The following is a 12,519-nucleotide window of genomic DNA, read 5'->3' as shown; positions in this document are numbered from 1 at the left end:
AACTCCCCTTACCACCACCACCACCATCATCATGGCCAGCATCCTCGTAAGTTTATAGAAAGATGCCAGAGAACCTTTCATATCCATCTGCAGCCCTGCTTGGCCCTTGCCTCAGTGAATTTACCACTATCATAATCACAGTGTGCAGAGTGTGTTAAATTAAGAACAGAATCTACAGTACGCAATGCACAGAAAAGCCTGCCTTCTGCTGCAGAGAACTTGAAACTGTGCCTAAAATTTATAGTACCGTAAACATCTCAGGGCCTCGAGTGATAAGTATGGCTGGATTTCCGTTAACTATAGAAATTCAGGCAGGGAGATCCTCCCAGGGAGTTGCGAGTTCTAAGATGAACTTCTTGAAGATTGTTCACAGATTTGTGCATGGGATACGTGTACAGCGGACAGTTATAAGGAGGTCCATGGTCAGGGAAAAGAGGGTATGTTTCCATATGCCACAAAGGGGGAAGAAAGGAAGTGAGAGAACATATTTGATTAATCAAAAAATTTTAGTTTGGATACCTGCTTTCATAGTAATTGTTGCTGCATCATTAAACATACAGGTGCTTACGAAAAGAGAAGGAAATAGGTGACTTTCTAATTTTAGAGTTAGGCTAGAACTGAGTGGTTGCTAAATTCAACTGCCCTGACAATGTGGGGATTTCCTGTCCATTAGCAGCGATTGCTATTTGACATTTGTTTCTGGTGCCCATTAGGCTGCACTCTAATGGGTCAGAGGCAAACATCGGGGATTCAGAGGTACAAGGTGGCTCTCTTAATTTAATAGAACTCAATGCTAAAGACGCCTCCATTTGTTAATAAGTAATCAAGTCATTGCCTACTTTCTGCTGAACATTAGACTATGATAGTGACCTTAGACCCTGGGCATTCTAAACCAGGCTGGCAGGAGGGTGGCGGTGGAAGTGATGTGAAGGAAGCCTCCTAGAGGAAGTGTTGTCCAAACAATCTGAAAATTGAAACATTATTAAAGGCAGCACTAAGGGTGATGTGTTGGAGTTGGGGCAGGAGCACTTGAGGCAGAAGGAACAGCAGGTGTCACTGCCTGCGGGTGAGACAGGGGGTGGAATTCTCAAGGCCTTACACCCCAGAGACCAGGACTGGGCAAGAGCTGGCATTCAAGGAAGGAACAGCATGTACAGAGCCCAAAGTCCCAGGCACTTTCTGTTGGATACTGAGAGCAATAGGAATTCAGTAAAGGACTTTCAAGAAGTGATGTGATCAGATCCACCTGTGAGAAAGATGCCTTTGGCTGCTTCATGGAGAAATGACTGGAGAGGAGGCCTGCCTTAGTGTTGCAGAGGCAAAGTAAAGAACATGCTGCTGCAGTGACCCAGCAAAGAGGTGATGGGGGAGGAATCAGGCTGTGACAGGGGAAGAGGAAGCTGACTCAGTGTGTCCCGACTGCACAGACCTACATAGTGAGGCGAGGCCAGGGGCTGCATTTTTGTCTGAGAATGATATTTCCTTAGCTCTCTAGAGCTTACAGTGTCTTTTCGTTTATGTTATCTCAGTTGATCTTCCTAAACCTGGAGATAACAGGTCACATGTCCTTATGTCATTCCTATTTTATAGAAGATGAAACTGAGGTTAAGCAATTAGTCAACAGACACAGAATCACAGGCCCTCTTCATTCTAAAGCAAGGGTCCAAAACCTTTTTTCTATAAAGGGCCAGAGAGTAAATGATTTACGCTTTGTGAGCCAGAGTCTGTTGTAGCTACTCAGCTCTGGGTTATTCTAGTGCAAAAACAGCTGTAGGCAGCATGTACAGAAATGAGCATAACCATGCTCCAACAAAACTTTATTTACAGGCACTAACGTTTAAATTTCAGACAATTTTCACATGTCACAAAATACCACTTTTCTTTAACCACTTAAAAGTATAAAAACCATTCTTAGTTTGCAGGCAGTACAGAAAGAGTTTCGGCCCATGGGCCATCATTCGCTGACCCCTGTTCGAGAGGATCTATCACAGAAGACTCTTGCTTGCCTGAAATTTGTGAGTGCATGTAAATGTTGGAATTAACAGGTGTCACTGTTTTCTCTTATGCTGTCTTTTGTCTTCAGGAACAACCAGGAAGACGCTGCACTTCGAGATTTCCAAGGAAGGCAGTGACCTGTCAGTGGTGGAGCGTGCAGAAGTCTGGCTCTTTCTAAAAGTCCCCAAGGCCAACAGGACCAGGACCAAAGTCACCATCCGCCTCTTCCAGCAGCAGAAGCACCCGCAGGGCAGCTTGGACACAGGGGAAGAGGCCGAGGAAGTGGGCTTAAAGGGGGAGAGGAGTGAACTGTTGCTCTCTGAAAAAGTGGTAGACGCTCGGAAGAGCACCTGGCATGTCTTCCCTGTCTCCAGCAGCATCCAGCGGTTGCTGGATCAGGGAAAAAGCTCCCTGGACGTTCGGATTGCCTGTGAGCAGTGCCAGGAGAGTGGCGCCAGCCTGGTGCTCCTGGGCAAGAAGAAGAAGAAAGAAGAGGAGGGGGATGGGAAAAAGAAGGGTGGAGGTGAAGGTGGGGCAGGAGCAGATGAGGAGAAGGAGCAGTCGCACAGACCTTTCCTCATGCTGCAGGCCCGGCAGTCTGAAGACCACCCTCATCGCCGGCGTCGGCGGGGCTTGGAGTGTGATGGCAAGGTCAACATCTGCTGTAAGAAACAGTTCTTTGTTAGTTTCAAGGACATCGGCTGGAATGACTGGATCATTGCTCCCTCTGGCTATCATGCCAACTACTGCGAGGGTGAGTGCCCGAGCCATATAGCAGGCACATCCGGGTCCTCACTGTCCTTCCACTCAACAGTCATCAACCACTACCGCATGCGGGGCCACAGCCCCTTTGCCAACCTCAAATCGTGCTGTGTGCCCACCAAGCTGAGACCCATGTCCATGTTGTACTATGATGATGGTCAAAACATCATCAAAAAGGACATTCAGAACATGATCGTGGAGGAGTGTGGGTGCTCATAGAGTTGCCCAGTCCAGGGGGAAAGGGAGCAAGAGTTGTCCAGAGAAGACAGTGGCAAAATGAAGAAATTTTTAAGGTTTCTGAGTTAACCAGATAAATATAAATTAAAAAAACAAAAAAACAAAAAAACAAAAGTAAATTAAAAACAAAACCTGATGAAACAGATGAAGGAAGATGTGGAAAAAAATCCTTAGCCAGGGCTCAGAGATGAAGCAGTGAAAGAGACAGGAATTGAGAGGCAACGGGAGAATGGAGTACCCTTTATTTCTTCTGAAATCACACTGATGACATCAGTTGTTTAAATGGGGTATTGTCCTTTCCCCCCTTGTGGTTCCCTTGTGAGCCTTGAGTCAACTAATCTAGTCTGCAGTAGTGCGGACTAGAGCAACCCAAATAGCATCTAGAAAGCCATGAGTTTGAAAGGGCCCATCACAGGCACTTTCCTACCCAATTACCCAGGTCATAAGGTATGTCTGTGTGACACTTATCTCTGTGTATATCAGCATACACACACACACACACACACACACACACACACACACACACACACACAGGCATTCCCACACATTACATATATACACATACTGGTAAAAGAACAATCGTGTGCAGGTGGTCACACTTCCTTTTTCTGTACCACTTTTGCAACAAAACAAAACAAAACAAACAACATTAAAAAATTGAGAACAAGTATGGAAAGAATGAAAGATCAAGGAAAAAAGAATACCAAGTTACATTTCGTTAAGGTGCTTATGATCTTAGAACTATGCAACCTAATAGGTTTGAAACTGTTTACCTGAGAGAGAACAAAAAGAGAGACTTTTTTGTATTGGAAGTAATCTGATTAATTTTTATTTTCTTCAAGGAGAGATACTTGAAAGGAATATGTTTGTCCATCTGTTGGATCCAAACATTTCTATATTTTGTAAATGTTGTTGTTGTTTTTTTTTAATCGTTTACTATTTGCACTACAATGGTGTTTGACCTGTCTAATCCTTATTTAACAAGTATTTTCTTTGAGTGGGGGTGGGGGTGGGGTTTAAGAGCTGCACTTAATGTGAGCTATAAAAGAACTGCTACAGCACACAAAATAGCTATTTTTATTATTATAATTATAATTATTATTATTATTTTGTACCTTAAAAAATAGACACATACACCAAAGACATTTGTGTGAGCCTTTAAACAGTCTGTCTGTGGTTGGTATCATTCACCATCAATGAGTCAGGGGTTGGGATTCAAGGTTGAGTAGTGTGGATTGTGTTCAGGCTTAAAAGACCTGAGAAGTTTGGTTTTTGACTCCTTTTACATCCATGAAACAGGACATTTCATACTGGATGTACAGTAGTTGTACACTGTTGGATATCAAGTTCAATCAAATTCATGGAACTACATGCTTGTATGTGTATATATACATTGCTTGTGCATATGCATATCTGTATGTATATATACATGTATTGTACCATGTCCATACACATTTTAAGCACTTCAGGCTGTCATTTTTTAATGTTCTTAAAGCAATGAATGTTTGTGTGCAAAACACAGTATTTTTAAGAAGGATAGGCTATAGTTTTTGCTTTTACTCTGAACTAGGTGGGCACATTTCAAAAATTCGGATGGGAAAAAGCCTGAAAATTCCAGTGAATATTCAGCAAGGCCCTCTTTTGTTGTACAGGGATCAAATTTCCTCCTCTTTTTTGTGCCCCCTCCCACTTCTACAAGTTTTCCCCTATGGGGAAAACAGGATGATAATCAAAACTCTGGGCGGAAGTTTTTCCAACTTAGTGTCTACTGGAATCAATCTTAAATCAGAAGCTTTTTCAGAAAAATATAATATTTAGGTCAGAATTAGAGTTAAGTGTATTTTTAAAAAATGATTAAGGCTTGGTTATGAGAAATATTACCTGTACCAGCTGGGAAAAATAATGTCGCCACTAACTAAAAGATAATTAATTTGGGAGAAGGTGTTAAGAGAGGGAGAGTAAGGAAGAGAACAGTTAAGAAGAGGCAGAGATGAGGGCAGTAGTAAAAAATCTCTAAATTTTTAATTTATAGCCAAAACTCTTCATGTGTAAATTTGTATCGATTCAGATGCAGAGAGGAAAAAAAAAAAAAAAAACAACCTTTGTTTTATAAATATCAAAGTACATGCTTAAAGCCAAGTTTTTATCTAGTTTATTCTAGTATTTAGCTTGCCTAGAATAGCTAATAAATTATTCATGTATGTGCTTTTGAAAATACAGAGCCTTATTTTTACAGACTTGTGTGAAGTTGGCAAATATTTTGAAAAAAGGAAAAAAGTTTCTAATAATTGGGAACAATTACATTAATTAATATTTTGTAAAATATTGAAGATTTTAGCCCTATGTCAATTTGTAGATTAAAATAAATTAATTATAGGAAAGGAAGATATCAGTGAGAAACCAAAGATTACAAAAGGTGGTTTAGCTCTCCTTGAAAAATATACTCAGTTGGTATACTGTAACACTTGGCTATATGTAGGCAATGTCACTACAGGGCAAATACACTTACTGTGTTCTAGAGGCCGCCCTTTCTTATGCAGAAAATACAATATGCACTGCATGAGAAGCTTGAGAGTGGATTCTAATCAAGGTCTATTGACCTTGGATATCATGCATGTGGGAAGGTGGGTGTGGTGAGAAAAGTGTTAAGGCAAGAGTAGATGGCCATGTTCAACTTTACAAAATTTCATGGAAAACTGGCAGTATTTTGAACTGCATCTTCTTTGGTACTGGTACCTGCAGAAACAGTGTGAGAAATTAAGTCCTGGTTCACTGCGCAGTAGCAGAGATGGTCAAGGATATGGAAAAAGCAGAAATTTGCAAAGAAAGCTGATACCCATGTATAGTTCCCATTCATCTCAAATATATCTGCTACCTTTTTAAGCTAAGTCCTAGACATATCGGGGATAACATAGGGGTTGATTAGTGACCACAGTTATCAGAAGCAGAGAAATGTAATTCCATATTTTATTTGAAACTTATTCCATATTTTAATTGGATATTGAATGATTGGGTTATCAAACACCCACAAACTTTAATTTTGTTAAATTTATATGGCTTTGAAATAGAAGTATAAATTGCTACCATTTTTTGATAACATTGAAAGATAGTATTTTACCATCTTTAATAATCTTGGAAAATACAAGCCCTGTGAACAATCACCCTTTCACCTAGCAGCATGAGGCCAAAAGTAAAGGCTTTAAATGCTAACATATGGGATTCTTAGTAGTATGTTTTTTTTTTGAAACCAGGGTGGCTCTATCTTAGCTTACTATCTCCTTGCTCTTTCTCTAAGGCTAAACTCTAGGCTCTTAAAAATCTGCCCACACCAATCTTAGAAGCTCTGAAAAGGATTTGTCTTCAAATATCTTTTAATAGTAATATGTATTTTATGGACCAAATTGACATTTTCTATTTTTATTTTTCCAAAAAAGTCAGGTGAATTTCAGCACACTGAGTTGGGAATTTCTTATCCCAGAAGACCAACCAATTTCGTATTTATTTAAGATTGATTCCATACTCCATTTTCAAGGAGAATCCCTGCAGTCTCCTTAAAGGTAGAACAAATACTTTTTATTTATTTATTTTTTCACCATTGTGGGATTGGACTTTTAAGAGGTGACTCTAAAAAACAGAGAACAAATATGTCTCAGTTGTATTAAGCATGGACCTATATTATCATATTCACTTAAAAAAATGATTTCCTGTGCACCTTTTGGCAACTTCTCTTTTCAAGGTAGAGAAAAACTTAGTCACCCTGAAAACCCACAAAATAAATAAAACTTGTAGATGTGGGCAGAAGGCTTGGGGGTGGACATCGTATGTGTTTAAATTAAACCCTGTATCACTGAGAAGCTGTTGTATGGGTCAGAGAAAACGAATGCTTAGAAGCTGTTCACATCTTCAAGAGCAGAAGCAAACCACATGTCTCAGCTATATTATTATTTATTTTTTATGCATAAAGTGAATCATTTCTTCTGTATTAATTTCCAATGGGTTTTACCCTCTATTTAAATGCTTTGAAAAACAGTGCATTGACAATGGGTTGATATTTTTCTTTAAAAGAAAAATATAATTATGAAAGCCAAGATAATCTGAAGCCCGTTTTATTTTAAAACTTTTTATGTTCTGTGGTTGATGTTGTTTGTTTGTTTGTTTTTATTTTGTTGGATTTTTACTCTGTTTTTTTGTTTTGTTTTGTTTTTTTGCATACTACATGCAGTTCTTTAACCAATGTCTGTTTGGCTAATGTAATTAAAGTTGTTAATTTATATGAGTGCATTTCAACTATGTCAATGGTTTCTTAATATTTATTGTGTAGAAGTACTGGTAATTTTTTTATTTACAATATGTTTAAAGAGATAACAGTTTGATATGTTTTCATGTGTTTATAGCAGAAGTTATTTATTTCTATGGCATTCCAGCGGATATTTTGGTGTTTGCGAGGCATGCAGTCAATATTTTGTACAGTTAGTGGACAGTATTCAGCAACGCCTGATAGCTTCTTTGGCCTTATGTTAAATAAAAAGACCTGTTTGGGATGTATTTTTTATTTTTATTTTTATTTTATGTCTTATTTATTTTCCATGATCAACTTTGCACACATATTGACACATCCTTTGCTGGGTGATAATTTTGTTTTTACTGTAATTATCCAGAAGAGGATGAGAAACAGACTGAATGTGGGAGAGAACAAAAGCTGGAGTGAGAGAGCTCAAGTAGAAAAAGAATAGATATTGCCATGGCAGAGGCTGTTAATGGGCTGCAGATGCTTGGATCAGCAATATTTATATTTTATTCTTTTGTTGATTTCCCATTTCTTCAAGTGTAGTGGCAACTACTCACAGGAAATAAAGAGATATTAATTCCTTCCCTCCCTCTTTCCTTCTTCCTCCTTTCCTTTCCAGTTAGAAAACTGGAAATGCATGAAGCAACTAGAGCTAGAGAACTATATACATGGGGAAAAAATGTACTTAGTCTTATTACTGAGACCAACAGAGTTGGAATTTGGAATTACAAAAGTAAGGTCAAACATTAATTGATAGGGCGACCTTTTCTTCTCTAGTTTTTCTCTATTATCTGTGCCCATCTCAGAGTTTACATGGAGAAAGTAAGCTCTACAACTGCTCATTTGGACCAGGAATGTCCCATGTATCACCTCATTTAATATTCACATATCATCGTTTTAACCACCCTGCACAGGTGTTATTGCTGCTTTTACAGATGAATCTGAGGCATGGTTGAGTAACATTAATTGGAATTAAAATTCCAACCCAGGTCTATATTCAAATCTAAAGTTAATTTTCTTTTTTTTCTTCCATAATTGCATTTTTGTGTTCATTTTCTTATGTAGTGAAAAAAAAGGGGTGAGTGGACTGAGTGTAGAAGTCACTTCTAACTTTTTAACACAGAGACACTTCATACCCACCAGATAGTTCACTGGCACTTATCTTGAAGTGAAATGCCAACTTCATGTAAATTTATACTAAACCCTTTTTACTTTAGCAGGAAAGTTTCGATTTTTAAGTTAGAAAATGGGAATTGTTAGTTTTGCTTTATATTTATTACTTTGCCTTATCTTGCTATTCTCATATTTTGCTAGGGGTATTCCAAAGTACTTTATTTTACTTTGTGGGCAGTGGGACATTTGTGTGTGCGTGTATGTGTGTGTGTGCCTGCGGGTACACATATGAGCACTTGCATTAGCCTTTATTTCCTGCCAAGTTTAACAATGAATACATTTTAGGGGCGAAGTAAAAACTTCACTGAATTATAAACGAGTAAACTTGTAATGAAGTTTATATGGATATTATCATAATCAAGGTGAAAATTACTGAAAGAAGACAAAGTGAGGTATAGAAAAATACTTTGAATGTGCATATATATGTATATATATACACATACGTATACATGAAGTATATGAATATGTGTGTGTATATATGATATCTGTACACATACATGTGGGACTGAGAAAGAGAATGTGTCATCATTTAACATCAAAATCCATTTCATATAGGAGTTTAATCCTTTCTTAGAAAACAATTGTCTGAGGAGTTGTACAAATTGAAAAAAGGGAATAGAACAGTGTAATAATTCTTTTTTTCTATCAAATCAAGTGCCAGCTCCTTTAATAGTATTCCAGTGTTTCTTCATTAATCCAACATCAAGTCTTCTTTCAGCCATAATAAGTCAGGATTCATTAGAAATTCTCCATTACACCCTTTTAGGCTTTTGTTAATTGTTCTGTAATTAGTGCCTACAGTAAGAAAAACAGGAAAGGCAAACTGTCCACAAGCAAAGAACCACAGGGCTGTTTCAGGCTTCTTAGAAATGAACAATTGCCCCGTTTGATGATGTCCAGTTTCAAGAAGAGCCCATAATCCTGGGCGTTCCACCATGACTTCAAATTCTCTCAACAGACACCAGAGAAGCATTTTTCCTGCAGAAAGCTTGGCAGTTGAAATCTGGAGGTGGTTTTGGGAAATATTAGGCCAACTGAGTGAATAAAAATGGTGAAGAATGTTTTTTGGTTTAGCTAACTTCTCTTCAGGAAGACGTCAGGGGAAGTGTTGAGAGAAGGTCCCATCATTGTCAGAAAAGAGCAATGAGCCACCTAGGGCTAGAGTTAATTTCCTACTGTAATTCTTGCTGTCATGGTGGTGGTGGTGCCTGCATCACTGTTATGTGGCGGACCCAGTGTTCTAACACAAATACTATAATGTGGCAACAAAAGTTCCCATGGAATACGACTTTCATTAATGAAGTTTTTATCAACACAGTTGAGTTCCCCAGCCTAAACCATTTAAAAAGTTTGGTGCTTACATGGGATAAAGGCAGTCATTAAGGGGAAACTCTTCCATTGTGAAAGGAAGAAAGGAAAAAAGAAAGAAGGAAAAAAAGACAAACCGTGCTAATCTATGCCAGAAACAGGCAGGCCTAAGGCAGGAGAATGACAAAGCATTGTGCTTCAAAGTGTTTATTGTTACAGCTTCCAACCACTTTGAAGACAACCATCAAACCCTCCTAAATGAAACCAAGAAGGCTTCTTGCCATTGATGTGACAACAAATGTTTGTGTTTCATGGCAGATCTACTTATCCCTCAAAGACTCTAAGTTGTCAGTACATAGGATATTTTTTAAAGATAAAGCTAATTTTCCATCTAAGTAATCATATCCTAAATGTGATCTAATTGCCAACCAGATGAAATGCTTAGGTTCTCTCAGTGGCATACATTTAGTAACTGTTAATATACCAAATATTATGGGGTTCACACTTCTGAAGTCAACTAACTTCTATGTTCTCAAAAGAGTGAATTTAAACCAGTCTCCATCAGATCATGGACTAGCCCATACTGCCATGAAGTTACTAACGGCCTCAGATTGAAAACATGGAGTAGGAAAATAGTCCTTTCCTTTTGGGCTTTGGATAATAAGATATGTATTACAATTAAAAATTAGCTAATTGGGCTGGTTGAATCATTAATTTAACCACTGTATGAAAACATTCTGGGGTAGAGGACTTAAGAGTGATCTACAAGCTAAATACGGTCAAGGTTAACAGATAGGGTGGCTTTTTGATTGCTTTAAAGAGGAATGGACAGCAAATGTTAGCTGGTCCAACCAATATCCCTAGCAAGCCAAGTGTCAGCAGCTTCAAAGAAACAAGACAAGCTTGCCTTCCTTTTCCTAAGACAGCAAGTTCCCAGTCCGCCACCTGACCACCCCAGCTTACTCCTGCAATTAGGCATCACCAGTGAGTGAGAAAAGGTGATAGGTGAACAGCTTTTATCTTTGGGCTTTAAACATTTTACAAACCAGGGAATGTAACCTTAACCCATTATTGTATTGAACAAGCACACATTTATGATTCTGACTCAATTCATCCATCACCCAGAAGACTGATTTTCAAAGTAATAATCCCAGAATTGATAGTAGATGGATTAAGCACTGAAAGTAAATTTTATAGAAAAAAAATCCCTGTAATAAACACCATTCAGGTGATCATATATGGGAAAATAATAGATGCAATCTAGGAGCCATGAGGCCAAGATCAAGTGCCTTTCTCTATCCTCTACTGTAACTTAGATGTGTCAAAGAATAGTCCGATGAAGGCACGGGCTGGCCTTTGGGAATCAAATTGCTTGAGATTTCGGCCAGGTGCGGTGACTCAGGCCTGTAATCCTAGCACTTTGGGAGGCTGAGGTGGGCGGATCACTTGAGGTCAGGAGTTTGAGACCAGCCCAGCCAACATGGTGAAACTCCGTCTACTAAAAATACAAAAATTTGCCAGGCATGGTGGCGGGCTCCTGTAATCCCAGCTACTCGGGAGGCTGAGGCAGGAGAATGGCTTGGACCTGGGAGGTGGAGACTGCGTGAGCCCATTGCACCACTGCACTCCATCCTGGAGACAGAGCAAGATTCCATCTAAAAACAAAACAAAACAAAACAAACAAAAAAACAAATTGCTTGAGGTTTTGTGTTGTTGTATTCCTGAAGGAGTAGGCACCAGGAGAAAATAGGGTAGGGAAAGTCACATCCTCCACCAGTCAGGCTTCAAGGACTTACGCCCAGACTAGTAGAGAGATGGGCTGCAGGCAGCAATGGAAGAATCCTTTTACATCAAGAACTCAATGTAAAGGGGGCACTATTGGTCCCCAGGTAACAAATTGTGATACTCTTTGGGAGAGGGGAACATTTTCTCTGATTTTGCTTCAAAAACAGCATCATGGATGCTGCCCGAAGAATAGGCAAACAGCTTTGGGGGATCTGGGAGAATGGATCTTCCCCAGATTTTGGCATTCACAAGGTATCCCCTGGAAGTAGTGGTGGTGTGATGGATCTCCATGAGAGTGGGGCCCACGTGAGATGCCTGAGGGTTCCCAGACATAAGCTTAGAGATGGGGTATGGAGCTGACTAAAGTCTGTCTGTTGAGGCGGTGAGGCAAGAGCTAATGAAATTGGGTCCATTTCACTTAGTATAACCTTGTCTGCTTTTACAGACTTGTAAGAGTGGAAGGAACTCCATTTACAGTAGAATCGCACACAGTGACACAGAAAAGTGTGGTAGGTCCTTAAAGAATGTTAGTTGAACCCAAATTAAAAAAAAAAAATTACAAAAGAATTTGTCTTACAAATGGAGATCTTTACAAGCAACTCATTTTTTGACAATTTGAGTGATGAACCTTAGTCAATTTGAGGGAGATTTTGTGTAAGAAATGAAGCCCAGGAAATAATATCTATGAATTACTGAAGGAAGGAGTTAGACAAAGTTAGGATCCAGACTTGGAAACAGTGCCTCCCCGACTAGGGTAGCTGAGAGACACTATCTACAATGTGTATGAGTATACCACATATTTATTTAAAAAACTCCTATGATGGTATTATGTGCTGGGCATTGTTCTGAATGTTTTAAGCCTTATAAAAACTCTATGAGGTAGAGCTTCTGCCCTGGCTTTTTCAAAGGTGGATCTTAGCCACCATTCCATAGGTTAGAAAAACAAACTGTTTTGGCAAAGAGAAGTGCAA

At 39.0% G+C, this 12,519-nt stretch overlaps 1 protein-coding gene across 3 annotated transcripts in view; it reads left to right on the top strand.

Annotated features, from left to right (window-relative positions):
* LOC105494182 (inhibin subunit beta A) overlaps positions 1–7,539 on the top strand; it is a 45,002-nt gene extending 37,463 nt beyond the window's left edge. For all 3 annotated transcript variants that reach the window (XM_071095086.1, XM_071095087.1, XM_071095089.1), the window contains one exon: positions 2,084–7,539. In XM_071095086.1, the coding sequence (XP_070951187.1) occupies positions 2,084–2,976 (893 nt within the window). In that variant the 3' untranslated portion in view covers positions 2,977–7,539. The remainder of the gene's footprint in view (positions 1–2,083) is intronic.
* Positions 7,540–12,519: the final 4,980 nt, after the last annotated feature.

Source organism: Macaca nemestrina, chromosome 4, assembly GCF_043159975.1.
Source record: "Macaca nemestrina isolate mMacNem1 chromosome 4, mMacNem.hap1, whole genome shotgun sequence".
Lineage (NCBI taxonomy): Eukaryota > Metazoa > Chordata > Mammalia > Primates > Cercopithecidae > Macaca > Macaca nemestrina.
The sequence above is the reverse complement of the archived record's forward strand: the minus strand, read 5'-3'. Positions and strand labels throughout refer to the sequence as shown.